Consider the following 20175-nt stretch of genomic DNA (forward strand, 5'->3'; position numbering starts at 1 on the left):
ACCCTCGCCAAGAAGCCTATCACCCTACAGCAGCTCGAGATCCCGTCATCGCTGGCCAGCATACACGCTACACCAGACACACTTCACACGGAGAAGGTAACAATAAAATTGTATAAAAAGTGAAGAGCGGTGTATAGTTTCTTTGTGCCCTGATCAGCTCCTAGCGAAGAGCCGGCCCTGGAAAAAGAGGTGGTTGTTACCCGCCCCATAAGACTTCCGTGGCCGAGACCAGAAGCCTGGGGAACCCCTGGTGATGAGGCGCTTCAGGCCGCGTCACCTAAAATCTAGATTGTTTCATATCAAACGTAAAGCGACTAGAGAGTACCCTTAGGTTGGTCAGTGCATACCACACAGTCTCTAAGGACGCGGTATGTGTGCTAGCAAACTTGATGTGATGCCCATAGCACTAGTTGTGGCAGTGGCAGAGGAAGAGTGCTTTGAGCGACGCGGCAAAAGAGGCACGAGACGGATCGCCAGAACGTCGTCCATGTTGAGGTGGCATAGGGGATGGGATTCCTCCAGTAACGGTAGATGGACACACAGGTTCATACCGAGCGTGTCTAAATGGACGAGCAGGCCCCATGGCGAGGTGAACTTTCACTTGACACAACTCCTGTCAGGCCATGGGTGCTTAAGGCGAAACTGGAAGCATTTCCTCATCATTTCGGTTTTTGATTTTTTATAAAATAACGAAGCAATATTTTCAAAATCGGTTTTCCTACACATGTAGGGTATGGATCAAGGTATATTCTGAATTTTTCGAGGTGGAAAATGTTTTTCGTTTTCGCAGAAACCATTTTTAGTAAAATTTTGTTTGAAAATGGTTTCCGCAAAAACGAAAACCTTTTTCCTTCTGGAAAAAAAAAAACAGGTATACCTTGATCCATACTCTACATGTGCATGTAGCAGGCGATATAAGGACAACACGTCTTATCTGTGTTAACGTTTATTACAGAATGATGTAAATGTTCCCTACGTCAATCTATAAAAGTCAATGACTACTGTGTTCAGTGTAATGTTGGGAGTGGCTTAGTGACATACTTAACATACTTAATTACTACAGTGCACAAAAACCGATTTTGAAAATATTGCTTCGTTATTTTATAAAAAATCAAAATCCAAAAAGTGAGGAAATGGATCCAGTTTCGCCTTAAGGTGGTATCCCCACAGATTCGGACATGCTGGCTCCCCAGCATGTTGTGTTGGCACCCCTTTCCATCTGGGAGCATGAGTCCAACGGGTAGTCTACAGTACTAGCCAGGATCCTTTCTTCCAGGGAAGAGAGGACAACTTAAGGCGGCAGCTGGTGGAACGCTAACCTATAGAGAGTATTCATGTACGGTTCCTCTCCTTTTCGAACTCATACCTAACGGATGCACCATGAAGGTAAGGAATGGAGAGAATGAGTATTTAGTGGGTCGATCCCCACATAACTAAAGGAACCACCTCTTGGGTATCGGAAAAGCAGATTTTCTCATCCTATTGAAAGGAGAGTTTTTTCAAAGTCCCAGGCAGGAGCTTAGTAGTCTTCATTGCAGTGCACTTGATCATCCTACATCAACAGGGCGTTGCAACTGCTTGGACCATACCGCTCAAGCCAAAAGGCGGTTTCATTTCATTTCATTTCATTTCATTTTATTATCTCCATAAACTGAAGACAATGTCTTTTCTGTTTAAGCGTGGTATAGTAGTATGAAATGACACATTAGAACACTTGTGCAACAACTTTTGCCTAATTATGGTTGATTTAAAAATTGTAAACGTGTATTCTTGAACCCCAGGGATGAATTAATAATTTGAATCTCAGATGCAGAGCGTTAATGATTAATCATAAATTTAATCATGATTAATGATTAATGATTAAGATTAATCAAAAATCAGTAATCATAATCACCAAAATTTCTCATTTAATCATTAATCATTAATCTTAATCACACTGATTTCGCAATTTAATCATTAATCAGTAATCATAATCATAAGAAAAAAAAATTAATCATTCATTAATCATTCATCACCAAAAATTTTTCACCATATAAAATATATGATCCAATTTGAATTGGTTCAAATGCTGTTCTTCTTGATTATTTTTTCAATAATCTCCCAGACAGAGTTACCTTTTACTTTTGGAACTTAAAAAATATTTTAAACAATAATTATATTTTAATCATTTCCTGTTTTTTGTGATTGATTAATCATGATTAATCATGATTTTTAATCAATGAGCCATTTTTAATCATTAATCATAATCAATAATCACAGATAAAATCAATTTTAATCATTAATCATAATCATTAATCATCCCAAAAATCAAATTAATCATTAATCATAATCAATAATCACCGAAATTTGAATTTTAATCACCAATGATTAATCATGATTAAAATATTTGTTAATCATGAACGCTCTGCTCCAGAGATATCCATAAAATCTTCAGAAAGGTTTCAAGACAATTTATTGAGTTTCATGGGGTTACAGAGGCTTTCAACAGGGTTTTCGAGGGTATTTTGAAGCGTTTCAGTGTGTCAGGGGTCTCAAGGATATGTCAGGGGGATTCAGGAGAGTTTTAGAGAAGTTTACGGGAGTCTCAGAGTTATTAAAGGGGCTACGAGACATTTTTGGGGCTTTCATGAGATTTCAGAGATCATCATGGGTTGCAGGGAGCTTCAGTGGGTATCAGAATACGTTGAGAGGCTCAAGACGTTTCAGTGGATTTAAGGACGTTTCCGATCTGTGCCCAACTTAGGTCACTAACTGGGTGATCATAGGGTCAGATGAACACTCCTCATTAGCGCTCTTGCCATGTCAAGCTACGGGTGGCCTCTTTTCTTGCGTAGATAAGATCATCAAATACCTCGAGCAATGTCTGTTGAAACTTAGGAATTCAGTGGCTCTGGCCAAAAAGGAACAGGACATTTTTTCCGAAAAGCAGAGTAAAGCAGATTATAAAGTTCTCTACAGCTTAAGCGGGTAAACCGCCTTTTGGCTCGAGTGGTAAGGTCCAAGCAGTTGGAACACCCTGTAGATGGAGGATGATCAAGTGCACTGCAATGAAGTTTACAAAGCTCCTGCCTGGGACTTAAAAAAACTCCTCTTTTAATAGGATGAGAAAATCTGCTTATCAGATACCCAAGAAGTGGTTCCTCAAGTTATGTAGGGATTGACCCACTAAATACTTATTCTCTTCCTTCCTGACCTTCATGGTGCACCCGTTAGGTATGACTTCGAAAAGGAGAGGAACCGTACATGAGTGATCTTTATAGGTTAGCGTTCCACCAGCTGCCGCCTTAAGTTGTCCTCTCTTTCCTGGAAGCTTGAGTTCTGGCTAGAACTGTAGACTAACCGTTGGACTCAGGCTCCCGGATGGAAAGGGGTGCCAACTCAACTTGCTGTTGGTCGGCCCGCCATAATCTCTGTAGTTCAAGTACGATTTGGGAGACCGTGTATGTAATTAACGGAATGGCGCTAGTTCGTCCCCGTATGCATCCTATCAACAATGTTGTTCGGAGTGATACATATCTCTACCGCATATCTTTTGCATACTCGACCTTTGTTCCACGAAGCGTGGGCATTCGAAGTGCACATGCTTTGCGGTATCGTCGCAGTCTGCGCATTCCGGAAATGCTGGGGAGCCTGCATGTCCGAATCTGTGGAGTTACCACCTTAAGCATCCATGGCCTGACAGAAATTGTGTCAAGTGAAAATTCACCTCGCCATGGGGCCTGCTCGTCCATTTAGACACGCGCGGTATGCGCCGTTGTGTCCAACTACCCTTGCTGGAGGAATCCCATTCCCTTCGCAACTTCAGCATGGACCAAGGCAAGGACGATGTTCTGGCGATGCTGTGGTGACCACTGCCTGCTGTTCAGACTTGCGGTTGTTTACCACCACCACCTCTGTTTTGTGGTGCGTGAATGCCAACTGTTTCGACCTCATCCTGTCCTCCACTATGCCAATTGCATGCGATGCTGTCAGTTCCATATCATCGGTGAACACGACCAGCTTTACGTCCTATGGAAATTTGATCCTCAATATGCCATCATACACCGCGTTCCATAGTACTGGACCCAGGAGGGACCCCTAAGGTACCCTGTAAACAGTAGTGATGTTGTAGCTCCTATCGCTTTAATCGGTGTCATACTTTAGCACCCTATTGTGGAAGTAGTTCTATAGAATCCGGTATGGCTAACCGGGGCTTCTAGGTGGTGTATGCACTCGATGGCAGTCTAGCTGACACTGTCGAACGCATTATCCACGTCCAGCGTGATGACCACGCTATAACGGATTTCCGTTTGCTTCTTTTGGAGCATCCACCGTCGTCGATTGACCCTTCCGGAAGCCAAACTGGTTATCCGAGAGGCCAGGGTTTCTGGTATAGTCCACCAGCCTCGACAAAATGTTCCGTTCCAACAATTTTCCGTTGGTGTTCAGAAGGCAGATAATTCTGTATGCCGACGGGTCGCCAGGTGTCTTCCCGGGTTTGGGCAGCAGAACGAATCTTTGCCTTTACCACCTCTCCGGAAATTCCGGCCTCTATCTAGGCACATCTGAATAGCAATTCTAAACGTGTCAGGGCTAGCACCGAACGAAGGTGTATCCAATGATGTGCTGGATATAGAAGGATACGAAATTGTCAGGCATGATCGTGTAGGTAGACTTGGTGGAGGAGTTCTCGTATATCTCAAGAAAAACTTGAAGTTTAAAGTAATTGAGAAGTCTGCCAACGGAAGTAGAGCAGCTGAAACAGAATACATATTTTTGGAAATTTCTGTCAACAAAACAAAGCTTCTCATGGGATTCTTCTACAACCCACCAAGGCTGGATGTTCGCAAGTACTTTTCGAAAAGTTGACTTCCTTGAAATTTCAATATGAGCATATTTATGTGATGGAAGACTTTAACACAAATATGTTGGATACTTCATCAGCCACAACTAAAAGATTCCATATGACTTTACAAGGCTTATCTCTGTCAAGCTTAGGTCAAGCTCCAACACATGTTTGTAGAACCGGTTCTTTTCTCATTGATATGATTATTACGAATGATACCAATTCCGTGTTACGCTTCAATCAAATTGATGCACCATTTTTTTAAACATGATTAGCTGTTTGCTTCACTAGATTTTGATTTAGCACCTATTGAAGACGTTAGGTCATTCCGTGACTATAAACAGTTGAATCCATCACAGGTCATTACTTTGTTCAATAAAATTGAGTGGACAGAATTTTACAGCGCCGATAACCCCAATATTTTGGTTCGTTTTTTCAACAGACATATTAAGCAGCTTTTCGAAACATGCGTTCCATTGAAAACCATCCACAATAATACAAAATATAATCCTTGGTTCAATCAAACTATATCAAGAGCAATGATTGATCGTGATCTTGCCTTTCGAGTATGGAAGATTTCACGAAGTGATGCGGACTATTCATTGTATAAGAGACTAAGAAATAGTACTACGGCTCTGATAAATAGAGCTAAGAAAGAATATTGGAATGCAAGACTCTCAAACTCTTCTACTTCGAAAGAATTGTGGAAGTACTTTGGACAAATGAATCTCAAAACTAGGAAAAATAACTCTATAACTCGTTTTTTTACCGGATGAGATCAATGTTCATTTTTCTAACTGCTACAGTTCTCGCCATGTGAGTACACTAAATAGTCAGCGATCTTCTAATTCAATGTTTACCTTCAGGGAGGTTGATTCCAACCAGATAATAAATGCACCTTACGAAATTAGGTCTAACGCAATCGGGTTAGATGGCATACATATACAATTTGTTAAATCGATTTTTCCTCTATTGCTGAAGCATCATATTTTTAACAGCATAATTAAACTAGGGGTGTTCCCCAAAGCATGGAAAACTTCTAAAATTATACCGATAAATAAAAAGGCGGGCAGCAGTTCATTAGATAATCTCAGGCCCATTAGTATATTGAGTGCCATTTCAAAAATTTTGAAAGGTTGGCGAAAAATCAAATAGTTAGCTACATCTCCGACAAAAGTTTACTCTCGGTCTCACAATCTGGTTATCGCAAAGGACATAGCCCTAAAACAGCCATGATCTGCGACAATATTGGTCTTATTTTGGATAGTGGAGGTTCCGTTGTTCTTTTGTTGCTGGACTTTTCTAAAGCTTTTGACTCCATTTCCCATGAGACACTATGCCAAAAATTAAGGAATCACTTTGGTTTTGATGATAACGCTGTACGTCTGGTTTGTTCGTATCTGACGGACAGATCTCAAACCGTATTTGTCAATAATGAAGTTTCCAAATATTTGCCAATTACCTCGGGTGTACCACAAGGATCTGTACTTGGACCCATACTGTTTACCCTCAACATTAATGACCTTCTAATGAAGCTTACTGGTTGTCATACCCATCTTTTTGCAGACGACGTGCAAATTTATTTCAATTGCTTGGGGCTTTCAACTCAGGCTTTTTCGGATCTTATTAACCATAATCTGCAAAGTATTGTCAATTGGCCTGTAGATAATTCGTTAATCCTGAACGCACAAAAAACTCAAGCTTGTTTCATTAGTCGCACCACAAGAATTGTTGAAAAACCTGAAATAGTTCTGAACGGAAATCAAATTTCTTACTCTGAATCTGTATCTAGTCTCGGAATAGTCATACAAAGTAATTTTGAATGGGATAGTTTTATTCTACACCAGTGTGGGAAAGTATATGCTGCTTTACGTACTCTTCGACACGACACACATTTTTTGAATATACCTTCTAAACTAAAACTTTTTAAAAGCTTAATCTTCCCCCATTTTTTAACTTGTGACTTCATTACTACCCAGGCATCAAAAACAGTTTTAAATCGATTGAAAGTTGCACTCAATTGCTGCATTAGATTCGTTTACAACCTGAATCGTTACTCTCATGTCACTCACCTACAGAAAACTTTGTTCGGTTGCTCATTCAGTCAATTTCCCATGATGAGATCAGTCTTGATACTGCATAATATTATAAAAACAAAATCTCTACCTTATCTATATACAAAAATGGTTCCTTCGAGAAGTCAGCGAGGAAAAAAATCTATATCACGCGAGCAAGAACTTCCCACCATTCAAGCTCACTCCTAATTAGAGGTATATCTTTTTGGAATGACTTACCATCTGAGCAGAGCGTTCATGATTAACAAATATTTTAATCATGATTAATCATTGGTGATTAAAATTCAAATTTCGGTGATTATTGATTATGATTAATGATTAATTTGATTTTTGGGATGATTAATGATTATGATTAATGATTAAAATTGATTTTATCTGTGATTATTGATTATGATTAATGATTAAAAATGGCTCATTGATTAAAAATCATGATTAATCATGATTAATCAATCACAAAAAACAGGAAATGATTAAAATATAATTATTGTTTAAAATATTTTTTAAGTTCCAAAAGTAAAAGGTAACTCTGTCTGGGAGATTATTGAAAAAATAATCAAGAAGAACAGCATTTGAACCAATTCAAATTGGATCATATATTTTATATGGTGAAAAATTTTTGGTGATGAATGATTAATGAATGATTAATTTTTTTTCTTATGATTATGATTACTGATTAATGATTAAATTGCGAAATCAGTGTGATTAAGATTAATGATTAATGATTAAATGAGAAATTTTGGTGATTATGATTACTGATTTTTGATTAATCTTAATCATTAATCATTAATCATGATTAAATTTATGATTAATCATTAACGCTCTGCTCTGGAGCCCACTAAAACCTTCTGAACTGGAACACCTGGAAAGTTTTCCAGAATTCCTTTAATTCCCCTGAATTATCTTTAAAATCCCCTGGAGCTCTACAAGAGGCCCCTGATGAGCCTAGAAACCGCTTTAAATATCTGAAACCCACCTGAAACTTTGCTGAAAGCTCCCTCCAGCTGCTCTGAAACCCTGCATGGCAGCAACATAAGCTTTTTTTAAGGTAAAAAAAATCCATGCGTACACCTTCGGGCAAACTACCTAAATCGAGATACCAGTAGTGTAGTTATCGATAGCATCTGTAGGGCACGAAAGGATGGGCGACGTGGATTACAGACCCCGTTGAGATCATTGTTTTTTCCCAGAGAGTGCTACCCTGCACAGTTCGAAAAGAGAGTGTTAAACTCTGTGACACATGATGCACATAATTGGAACATAGGGTCACAAAAGTTTTCATGACATATCATGTAAAAGTCATAAAATAGCATGTAAAATTGCATTACATGTCATGTAATTCAGCATGACTCTGAGTGTTTACATGATATATAACACAAATGTACATCACAACACCAGGTTTACATGGCTAAAATGAAGTTAACATGTCGTGTAAATGCTTCGGTAAACCTGAGCGTCTCTTCTCCAGGAGGAGCGGCTCACAACAGCGTCTGATCCCCATGTTAGGGGCGGCTGATCTACGTCCGAGTGCCAGGGAAGGACTCTAAGCTCAACTGTGCACTATGGTCCTCCGGAAAGTAAAGGGTTGGTGTCACGCCCTACGAGCCAGCCGTAAAAAACCATTGTAACGGAAAAGCAGCAACAGAATAATACGAACCGAGACTAACGGCAACGACCCCAGCGAACAAAAAGGACTTGTGATTGGAAACTCGGTACGTGGAACTGCCGATCTCTTAATTTCATTGGGAGCACCCGCAAACTCGCCGATCTACTGAAGGACCGCGGGTTCGGCATCGTAGCGCTGCAGGAGGTGTGTTTGACAGGAGCGATGGTGCGAACGTTTAGAGGTAATCATACCATCTACCAGAGCTGCGGCAACACACGCGAGCTGGGAACAGCTTTCATCGTGATGGGAGATATGCAGAGGCGCGTGATCGGTTGGTGGCCGATCGACGAAAGAATGTGCAGGTTGAGGATCAAAGGCCGATTCTTCAACTTCAGCATAATAAACGTGATGACAAGGACGCATTTTACGCGCAGCTCGAACGCGAGTACGATCGCTGCCCAAGCTACGACGTCAAGATCATCAAAGGTGATTTGAACGCTCAGGTAGGCCAGGAGGAGGAATTCAGACCGACGATTGGTAAGTTCAGCGCCCACCAGCAGACGAACGAAAACGGCCTACGACTCATTGATTTCGCCGCCTCCAAAAATATGGCCATACGTAGAACCTTTTTTTCAACACAGCCTCCCTTATCGTTAAACCTGGAGATCACCACAGCAGACGGAATCTCAAATCGACCACGTTCTGATTGACGGACGAAACTTCTCCGACATTATCGACGTCAGGACCTATCCTGGCGCCAACATCGACTCCGACCACTATCTGGTGATGGTCAAGCTGCGCCCAAAACTCTCCGTCATCAACAATGTACGGTACCGGCGACCGCCACGGTACAACCTAGAGCGACTGAAGCAACCGGATGTCGCCTCAGCATACGCGCAGAATCTCGAGGCCGCGTTGCGACGAGGCCCCTCTAGAGGACTGCTGGAGTACAGTAACAGCAGCCATCAACGACGCAGCCGAGAGCACCATTGGGTACGTGGAACGGAATCGACGGAACGAATGGTTCGACGAAGAGTGCAGAACGGTTTTGGAGGAGAAGAATGCAGCGAGGGCGGTAATGCTGCAGCAAGGGACTCGACAGAACGTGGAACGTTATAAACAGAAGCGGAAACAGCAGACCCGCCTCTTTCGGGAGAAAAAGCGCCGCCTGGAAGAAGCGGAGTGTGAAGAAATGGAACTGCTGTGCCGTTCCCAAGAAACACGGAAGTTCTATCAGAAGCTCAATGCATCCCGCAACGGCTTCGTGCCGCGAGCCGAAATATGCAGGGATAAAGACGGAGGCCTCTTGACGGACGGACGTGAGGTTATCGAAAGGTGGAAGCAGCACTTCGATCAGCAGCTGAACGGCATGGAGAACGTAGGCACGGGAGCTCACAGCAACGGAGGAAACGACGACGTCAGTGCAGCGGAGGACGGGAATGAACCAACTCCAACGCTGAGGGAAGTTAAGGATGCCATTCACCAGCTCAAAACCAACAAAGCAGCTGGTAAGGATGGTATCGCAGCTGAACTCATCAAGATGGGCCCATAAAAGTTGGCCACTTGTTTGCATCGGCTGATAGTCAGGATCTGGGAAACCGAACAGCTACCGGAGAAGTGGAAGGAAGGGGTAATCTATCCCATTCACAAGAAAGGCGACCATTTGGAATGTGACAACTTCAGGGCGATCACTGTTTTGAATTCTGCCAACAAAGTGCTATCCCAGATCATCCTCCGTCCTCTGTCACCTAAAACAAATGAGTTCGTGGGAAGTTATCAAGCTGGCTTCATCGACGGCCGGTCGACAACGGACCAGATCTTTACCGTACGGCAAATCCTCCAGAAATGCCGTGAATACCAGGTCCCAACGCATCACCTGTTCATCGACTTCAAAGCGGCATATGACAGTATCGACCGCGCAGAGCTATGGAGAATTATGGACGAAAACGGCTTTCCTGGGAAGCTGACTAGACTGATCAAAGCAACGATGGACGGTGTGCAAAACTGCGTAAGGGTTTCGGGTGAACTATCCAGTTCATTCGAATCACGCCGGTGACTGTGACAAGGTGATGGACTCTCATGCCTACTCTTCAACGTCGCTCTGGAAGGTGTGATACGACGAGCCGGGTTCAACAGCCGGGGAACGATTTTCACAAAATCCGGACAATTTGTGTGCTTTGCGGACGACATGGACATTATTGCCAGAACATTTGGAACGGTGGCAGAGCTGTACACCCGCCTGAAACGCGAAGCAGCAAAGGTCGGACTGGTGATGAATGCCTCAAAAACAAAGTGCATGCTGGTAGGCGGAACCGAACACGACCGGATCCGTCTGGGTAGTAATGTTACGATAGACGGGGATACTTTCGAGGTGGTGGAGGAATTCGTCTACCTCGGATTCTTACTGACGGCTGATAACAACGTGAGCCGTGAAATTCGGAGGCGCATCATCAGCGGAAGTCGGGCCTACTACGGGCTCCAGAAGAAACTGCGGTCGAAAAAGATTCACCCACGCACCAAATGCACCATGCACAAAACGCTAATAAGACCGGTAATCCTTCACGAGACATGGACCATGCTCGAGGAGGACCTGCATGCACTCGGAGTTTTCGAGCGACGCGTGCTAAGGACGATCTTCGGCGGTGTGCAGAAGAACGGTGTATGGCGGAGAAGAATGAACCACGAGCTCGCTGCACTTTACGGCAAACCCAGCATCCAGAAGGTGGCCAAAGCCGGAAGGATACGGTGGGCAGGGCAAGTTGCAAGAATGCCGGACAACAACCCTGCAAAGCTGGTGTTTGCAACTGATCCGGTTGGCACAAGAAGGCGTGGAGCGCAGAGAGCACGATGGGCGGACCAGGTGGAGTGTGACTTGGCGAGCATCGGGCGCGACCGAGGATGGAGAGCGGCAGCCACGAACCGTGTATTATAGAGAAATATTGTTGAATTCAGTTTTATCTTATTTGATGTAATACTAAATAAATTAATGAATGTCGTGTAAATCTCATTATTTTTATATGTGTACTTCCTCATAGAATCGGTCCACCTAAGAGTTGATTGCTAGGTTGATTACGTATGAAGCTACGCAGAACCTTCGCCTTGTAGTGGTCGGTTAAAAATAGCACTACGGACAACCTGTTTCGAAAGTAGGAAACCCTTACTCAAGGTGTCGTGTTAGGTGGCCCGAGTCGAGGTTTTATGGTCGAGGAGGTTATAAACATGCTTGATCGTTAACGGAGACTCTGAGGCGCCTGGGCAACCCTTACAGTAATTTGTCACTAGCCACGTTAATGCTCCGGCACGTGGTCGGGTCTGGCACGATCAACCTTTTTTCCCGTGGTCATCGTCGAAGCTGGAAGAGCAAAGTGTGAAGAATTAGCCTAGGTTAAAATTCACGAATAAAAAGAAATTAGAAAAAAAATGGAAGAGCAACATTAGGAAGGACCTCAAACAGAGCTTACTGAATTTCCGGAAAGCGAAGTAAGTGGCAAAATAAGATCACAGCAACAGTGACAGCTGCAGAGCCCGTGGAGCTGATTGTATCAAAGTCAAGCCAGGCTAAGGCCTTCACATTCAAGGGTGACCCAATACAGACGCAAGATGCAACTGCACAATCAACATATTCGCAGAATCACGCGAGGCAACTATCGGTGGATAAGCTAACCGGTGGCACCAGGAAAGTTCTGTCTCCGAAACAAAAGAACAACCAATTCTGGGAGTCGGGCCTCCTGGAAGGGTGGGTCTGGATATTCTGCAACTTCAGGCTAAAGAATGGAGCCCTATAGCACTGGTCATGGAAAGGACGCCGTTTTGGACCCTAGTGGATCGGTGGAAGAAAAAAAAAAGAGTTCAGATAGAGCAGTTGCCGCATAAGAAAGGGCAAGGCCAACGCTCTCGTCAGCAAAAAGGGATGATTCGAAGCACTTGAAGAAGGCCTTGAAGGCAGTGGGGAGTACCGGTGAAATAGTCCCAGAATTTAGAAAGGACACCACGTGCAAAGCTCTGTCTACAAATATTTGGCATAAAAATGTCATGACGAAGAAGCAAAAGTGAAAGTTCAAACTGGTGAAGCGACTCTCCAGTGTAAAACCTGAATGAGATCTTGGATGCAGAGGAGCTCGTCATGGTACTGCGGCAAGAGTTCGAGATGCAGGAGGTCACCACTGCCATTCTGGTACAGAACGATTTTGTAGGGCTACCCGTGGTGGATATGAATGCATCCGCTAAAATAAAGCAAGCTCAAAAGAGGGTTAGTCGGTGTGTCGTTGAGCATTTAACATTGAGCTACTGGAGGGTTTCTTCAGGTGTTACGAATCGGGACACAAGTCTTGGGACCTCAACGGCCTAGACAAGAGCTGAACTGGTAATACAGAGGCGAAGGTAATAAGGCACAAGCCTTACTTAACCTCCCAAGTTCGTGATCTGTCCCTGTAAATCCGAGAACATCTAACACCCGAAGGGATGATGCAAAGCCCTTGAAGGTCAGCTGGGAAATCACAATGCAGGTAAGGCAACTGAATTAGAACCACCACTGTGACTCAGCCCGGCAACTGCTGTGATAGCCAGTTAGTGAATGGGGCACATCGGACCCGCCAAAAACGACAAGGGGACGTGTTTCAGACTGCCAGTACAAATCCGGTTGACGCCTACAGGGTTGCAATGGCTAAGACACGAGATGTAATGGTTCCCGCTGAGCAGTCTCCAGGAATACTACCCAAGTAACACACTTGCCATAGAAGAGTTACGGAAGCGCCGGTTTTTTGCGCAGAAGTTACTGTGACTCACTTCTAACAAATAAATACTTACCATACCAGCTAGAAGTAAGTCACAATGACTAATGCGCAACAAATAACAAGTGTGTTACTTGGGTAGAGAGGATCACCGAGAGGCTCGTCCCGCGTCATGGCCCGAGTTCAAGTCACAACCAGAAGGTGGCCTCATGGCTCATAGTCGACTACGCAGATCATACCAAGGCCCTGCAATCGGACTCGATCATTCTATAAAACAGCTGGAAGCGGGGAAGGCTACCTGCAGGCCCGGATTAAGGATTGTGGGGGCCCGGATTAAGGATTGTGGGGCCCGGGGCCCGAACGGATGTGGAGGCCCCTCAGAAAGATGACCAAAAATGTTTTACCTTATTTTCGAACACTACGGCCCTGGCTACCTGGTATGCCACCACTGTTGTGATGTCAGCTATCTTGGTTGATTCTGAGCCCACGGCAGGGAAAGGAGTCCTTGGAAAGGTTCGGGGCAGACGGAGTCCCCATGTCGGCAAGTCCTTGAAAACACGGGCACGTATAATGCTTCAAGTGCACAATGGTCCACGAAACAGATTTACGAGGAAAGATGCATTCAGCGCCTTCAAATGATTTTTTAGGCAAATATGGTCTTCTACAAAGTTGTTCCTAATAATAAGGCCCTCTTTCCAGTATGCATGAAAATTAGGGTAGTCCATGTTTTCAAAGAAATTGGTAACCAAGCTTTTTTATTTGCAAGAATAACTGTATGCATTCTTCGTAAGGGTTGTAGATCTATCAATTTGGAGCAAGTTTGCTGAAGACACTTTTTATGTAGCTTTAAAATTAACCGATCTAGAGGTATTTTTCTAAATAAGCTTAGGGTGGTTCAAGAAACACCGGTTTTCTGGCGTTAACCTTTCAGTTTCGATTTTTCATCAAAGTCGCCCAAGAAACACTTGTGAAGCATTTGAAGACGCGCTGAAATGGTCGTTATCTCTTTTGGTTCAAAAGTTACAGGCGTTTTTCTTTAAAAATCATAGTTTTTTTTTAAAAAGATGTTATGACGAGTTGGGGCAAACATAAAAAATATCTTTTGCCCGCATTCGAAAGAAGAAATGTTGTTATAAAACATATCAAAAAATTAGAGGGGTGTTACTTTTGTAACTCAAGTGAAAAATACTTGAATATTGCCTATTTATCCTAGAAAAAAATCAATATCTTTTGAACGGAATGACGTAGCAACATTCTCAACGCATGAAAATGTGCGTTTTTTAAAGCTCTAAAATGGTTTTCAGACAACTTTGATGAGAAATTTGAAACAAAAAAGATAAAGCGTTTGAACTGTTTTGACCAAATTGGGAGCATTTTCCCATAGTTTTCATAGGGTGACGCTAGAACAAATCGTTTTATTGCTTTATCTTTTTTGTTTCAAATTTTTCGTCAAAGTCGCCTAAGAACCACTTTTAGAGCTTCCAAAAACGCGCATTTTCGTGCACTGAGAATGTTGCTACGTCATTCCGTTAAAAAGATATTGATGATTTTCTAGAAAAAATAGGCACTTTTCAAGTATTTTCACTTGAGTTACAAAAATAACACCCCTCTTTTTTGTTGAATGTATACAGTTATTCTTGCAAATAAAAAAGTTTGGTTACCAATTTCTTAGAAAACATGGACCACCCTAATTTTCATGCACACTGGAAAGAGGGCCTTATTATTAGGGACAAGTTTGTCTTACCTCGTAAATCTGGTTCGTGGACCACTGTGCAGTGAGCTATTCGCTGTTTGAACGAAGAACGATACTAGATAACATGTAATGCTCAGTGGCATTGCCGAAATCTTTTCCTGACAGCTGTGGCGAGAATTCTTGGGTGATGGTGAAACTAGCCTTGGTGACCACGAAGTTAGCTCTTCTGTGTTGTAACGGCCATACCTAAGGAAGGTCGAATCGGGGTGCACGTGTTATTAGTTCCGAAATTTATTGTGCAGTGGGGATCAGGCGTGATGTGGCTCCGTCTTCCGAAGACATAGTCAGCTGTTACGATACTTAGGAAGCTGGCAATACACCAACATCACACCTTCATGTCTTCTTAAAAGAGCGAGTCATAAAGTCTGTAGCTAAGCTAAGCTCGAGGGAACATACTGCATTAGGGTGCCTGTACCAGTTATCGCACTACCTAAGAAAAACTACTTCTACAAAAATAAGAAGAAGACCGACGAATGTCGTCGATATGTCAAATGATAGATTTGTTTTCATACTTTACAGGAAAAATATAAAATCTGAGCTAAACCCACTTTTACTATTTATTACGGCGTGTGCCAATGATAGGAACCCTGTACCAGTTATGGACATACTTTTTAATTTCGGTTCCACTTCGCACTATTTACATGCATTCCTTATGGGATTTGCCATAACTGGTACACTATGGCGAAATAGGGTGCAAGGAAGCCGAAATTTTAAGGAAAATTATTTATTTCTATCATAATTTGAGCAAAATGTGAAATTTGAATGGGTACAATAATCGTTTATGAACGTGATCTATTGTTCACATATTTTTTCTTGATGATTCGCATCGTGAAAGGTTGAAAATCAACTATGGCGAATTTGAGGTACTATAGCCATAACTGGTACACTGAGCCTAACCCCAATCCGCTACAATAACTTCTGGTGGTCCCGAAAGATCGGTCGGGGGTAATCCCTTCTCCTTCGTTGACGTCGGAAGAGGTCCCAGTTGCCCACCACCTGAGCTTTCTCTCAGGTATCTAATAAGCAGCCTGATCTTATTGTTGAACCGCTCGACTGCTGCATTATAGCCAATGTTTTAGGTATATGGAGCGCGAGCAGACTTATTGTAATGGTTAAAGCACGTGGCTATCACGCCGAGGACTTGGGATCGAATCCCACTCCCGACAAAAATCACACAATGAGAGTTCTTCCTTCGGAAGGAAAGTAAAGCGTGGGTCCCAAGATGGACTAGCCTAGGGCTAAAAATCTCGTTAATACAGATAGAAAAAATGTTGTAGGTAGTGAGTATCACGAATATCAACCCTAAAAATCGCATATTCCTGCACACGCCCCAGTCTTGTATTTGGTTCACGTTTCGAATTGCTATAACAAACCGACTAGAGATGGAAACCGTTTCTCATTTCTCTAAACAGCGACAACCAGCCAGCCCGCTGGTCACGGCGCTTGTAACATTTTTTATGACACATTCATGCATTTTTTTTCGTGCCCGCTCAACGATGCGTGGTTTGGACAAACATTGTCCAAATTGCTTCGTCCGACCGTCCGCTCGTCCGTTGCTCGTCCCAATCCCGATCCCAATTGGATTCCAGTAGTGGAGGAAGAAGAAAAAAAAATCCCCCTAAACTTGTTTTGGCTAGGCACCAAACAGCCCGCACACCACAATAGAACACATCCGATGCTGGTTTTTATCGCAAAATTTTGGTTGGGCATGTCACTCGAACCTCGGCGTATAATATGCACTTTGGTTGTTTTGCATGAGCGGAATTGGTGTAGGGATGTTGAGTTCGAGGCTTAGGAGAAGAAAGGAAGCTGTATAGTGGTAAAAATGTAGAATAAAAATAATTCAATGTTCATTTTTGCGATCATTTTATGAGCGCTAAAGCTGGATGTTGACGGGTCGAATTGCTAGCTACCAGATGGGTGTGTCGCGTGCTTTTGTGGCGACGAAATTGGTGTACAAGTTTTTGCGATGAATTCACATTTGTATGTTATTATTTATGTGAAGAGAGCGGGATTTTGAGAGTTATTGGCGGGGCTCGTGTGTCCAAGAATGTTTAATCATAAGGACTAGCATTCGAAGACAAAGTGCTCTACAGTCTTTGAGAACATCTTAATAGTCTACATTAGACATAATCACCTGATGGATCACTAACAAGAAAGAAAAACTCTGTAATATTTTAGATCATCTTCTCATCGTCTATTCTAATCATTGGGAGTTTGATTACCTATTTGATTCCTTCTCACAAGCTGTACCGTGTGTGGTCCAACTAGCTTCATGGTAATCTCGAACTTGAACTTCATGTCCTCCTGTCGTATAGTTGTTCGCACCTCGAACGCCATCAGCAACCTCGTCAACATGGTCTTCAATGAGTACATGGCATACCGACTCCCAATGCAGTTCCTAAACCCGGCACTGAACGGAGCATACGCATATGGATGCCTCTGCCGGATGGCTTCCGGACGGAACCTTTCCGGGTCGAATCGCTCCGGTTCGTCTCCCCAGAAGTCCTTCCGTCGATGGAGGGCGTAGAAGTTCATGACCAGTATTTGACCCGGAGGTATCCGAACGCCGTCCAGTTCGATTTCGCAGCCCGTTTCGCGGGATATGAACGGTACAACGGGGATGAGGCGAAGCGTTTCCTTTATAACCATGTCAGTGTACTGGAGCTGCTTGAGAGATTCAGCGTTGAGCTCGATGGTCGGAGAGTTGAAGACTTCTTGCATCTCCGAAAGAACTTTTTCCTGAATTTCTGGATTTTGCGCGAGGAATAGGCAAACATAGCAGGTGGTTAGCGCTGATGTTTCATTTCCCTAAAAAGAGGAATTTCACGGTGAATTTACAAAGTTATCTAAGCAGATAAAAGATTACCGCAGCCATCATAGTGCGAAGATGTTCGGACACCTCCAAATCCGTCAGAGGAGTACCTTCTAGTCGGAAGTTCAGTATTTCATCCAGAAATATGTTAGACTTCAGATGCTCCTCCAAACTGTCGTAGTTTGTCTCGGCTTCCTCATTAGTGTTGTTATTTTCTCGTTCGATCTTGGCACGACGTTCTTGAATGATTTTGTCGGCAAATGCATCACAAAACACCCGAGACTTCATTTCTCGTTTGAAACTGGATGAGAATCGGTACAGTGGTTCAAGATACTTGTCAACGTTCAGGAGTCTTTCGCCCAGACTATTCTGGATCCTGTAAAAACAGAAATGACACCAGTCGCTTGATTTAGTTTATACGTTACAATCTTACCTTTCCAAGTGATAGACGTACTCCTTTTCCCCAGGTCTTTCATGCAGTTTGCAGCCCATGGTTGTGCTAAATATCATTTCTAAGGTACTCGTTGCAACATACTCCAGAAGATTGATACCCGTTACTCCATCGGCCAATGGTTGAAGTCGTTCAACAAGCTTCTTTGCACGAGAATCGAAGATCGGTACAAATCCACTCAGAATTTTCTGACTGAAAGCTGGATTCACCGCTTTCCTAGTCTGCTTCCAGATCCATCCATCTGCAAAACGCGTTCATTCATTACTCTCATTTCCATCTACATCTCACCTGACCCACTTCGCTCCGTAATGAGTCCGCGTCCCAGCTTCATCATATCGTACACGAACGGCTTATCGTACATGTCAGCACTAGTAAGCACCTTCTGCAGCAAATCCGGGTGATGAACCAGCACCACCGGAATCGGCCCCAGCACAAGTTTCGTCAGCCGCTGCTCAGTTCGAAAAACTCTGACCATTGTCCGAAAAGCCCACTCGGTGTTTTTCCCAGAAAACATCAGGGTGTGACCCAGCACCGGAATCCTCACCGGGTACGAAGGAATTTGCCACGCATATCGGATCGAACACAAGTATCGCACCACCACCCACCAGAACGCAAAAATGACCAGAAAAATCACGTACGTCAGCACCGTTGGCGCTGCTGAGTTCTCCATGGTGGGGCTTCGAACTGACTTTTGACTTTCGATGCAGCTGGGACCGAACTGAGCACATTTAAACCCCTGCCCTTAAGTGTCGTCCGTATGGATGGGCGGCCGGCGAGCTGGACTTTCTCGGTACTCCGTACACCACGCCAGCCTTCAATTGGGCGATGCTCGTATTTTATTGGGGCACTTTGTCTCCGATAAACTTTTGGAAGCGTGAAACTTTGGCCATAAAAAATGGATGCGTCCGCTTGCATGGTTTGGCTGTCGTAGAGTTTTGAACGATAGCATGTGCTACAATTATTAAATGTCTATATAATTCCCTTAGCAAAGTGTTGAAAATTATGAAATTAGCTTTGATTGAATATTATGGTTGGATTTCGTGGTGTGCGCACCTGACTATAGAAATAACTGAATTATAATTTGAGTACAAGGTGCTCAATTCATTGAAGCCAAAGATTTATACAACTATATTTCTCGATAATCAGAGCTCCAGCTTGAAATACGTGTTTTTGTTTTAATTTTTTTGTTAAAATTTTTCAACCGCTATTTCTCCGACTTCCACTGATTATGCGCTCTTGTATTTAAAGGTTGTTATCTGCCATTGATAAGGATCCGAGATCGACGAAGTCCTCCGCCACTTAGAGAGTGTCAAAATCAATCCGACTTCTGCTGTCCCACGTTCCAAGTAGAATTACACTTTTGCTGTCGTTCCATATGTTCCCCAGAATTCATCGAGGAGTTCCTTGAACTTTCCTTCAGGAATTCCGTGGTAATTCTTCCAGGAGTGCCGCAGGAATATCCATAGGAGAAGTTCCTGAGAAATTCATCAATACGTACTCGGCAAATATCTCCAGGAGTTCCTTGATTGTTTCTGCAGGAGATTTTCGGGAATTTCTACAGGAGATCCAAGAAAATTCCTCAACAAGTTCCTCTGAAATATCTTCAGAAGATTTTCGGGTCTACCTCCAAAATTGCACAGGAAAGCCTTCAGGAGTTTTCCGGGAAATTCCGCAGGATGACCATGGGAAATCCTGCAAGAGTTCCTTGGGAATTCCTCCAGGAGATTCTTGGAAATTCCTCCAGGAGTTCCTCTAGAAGTTCCTCGGGAATTCCTTTAAAAGTTCTTTTGGAATTCCTCCAGGAGTTCCTCGGGAATACCTCCAGGAGTTCCTTGGGAATTCCTCCAGGAAATCCTTGGAATTTCCTCCATGAATTGCTCGGAATTCCTCCAGGAGTTCCTTGGGAATTCCTCCAGGAGTTCC

At 43.3% G+C, this 20175-nt stretch overlaps 2 protein-coding genes across 2 annotated transcripts in view; one reads left to right on the plus strand and one right to left on the minus strand.

Moving 5' to 3' along the window:
* Positions 1–20175, plus strand: part of LOC109426949 (zwei Ig domain protein zig-8) — a 569430-nt gene that overhangs the window by 339771 nt on the left and 209484 nt on the right. The window lies entirely within an intron of this gene.
* On the minus strand, positions 17189–19131 carry LOC109426952 (cytochrome P450 4c21-like). Its single transcript, XM_029871242.2, has 4 exons — positions 18550–19131; positions 18235–18493; positions 17856–18177; positions 17189–17797 (listed from the first exon to the last, which is right to left on the minus strand). The coding sequence occupies exons 1-4, from the start codon at positions 18920–18922 to the stop codon at positions 17189–17191; spliced, it is 1563 nt and encodes a 520-aa protein (XP_029727102.2). The 5' UTR covers positions 18923–19131.

Source organism: Aedes albopictus, chromosome 3 (assembly GCF_035046485.1).
Source record: "Aedes albopictus strain Foshan chromosome 3, AalbF5, whole genome shotgun sequence".
Lineage (NCBI taxonomy): Eukaryota > Metazoa > Arthropoda > Insecta > Diptera > Culicidae > Aedes > Aedes albopictus.

What these genes read in the sequence shown, in the direction of transcription:
- LOC109426952 (XM_029871242.2), bottom strand. Translation starts at nt 18,922, where the DNA reads ATGGAGAACTCAGCAGCGCCAACGGTGCTGACGTACGTGATTTTTCTG. An exon ending in CGGACTCATTACGGAGCGAA is followed by an intron (nt 18,494 to 18,549) that starts GTGGGTCAGGTG and finishes CGCGTTTTGCAG; the next exon opens with ATGGATGGATCTGGAAGCAG. An exon ending in TACGTCTATCACTTGGAAAG is followed by an intron (nt 18,178 to 18,234) that starts GTAAGATTGTAA and finishes CTGTTTTTACAG; the next exon opens with GATCCAGAATAGTCTGGGCG.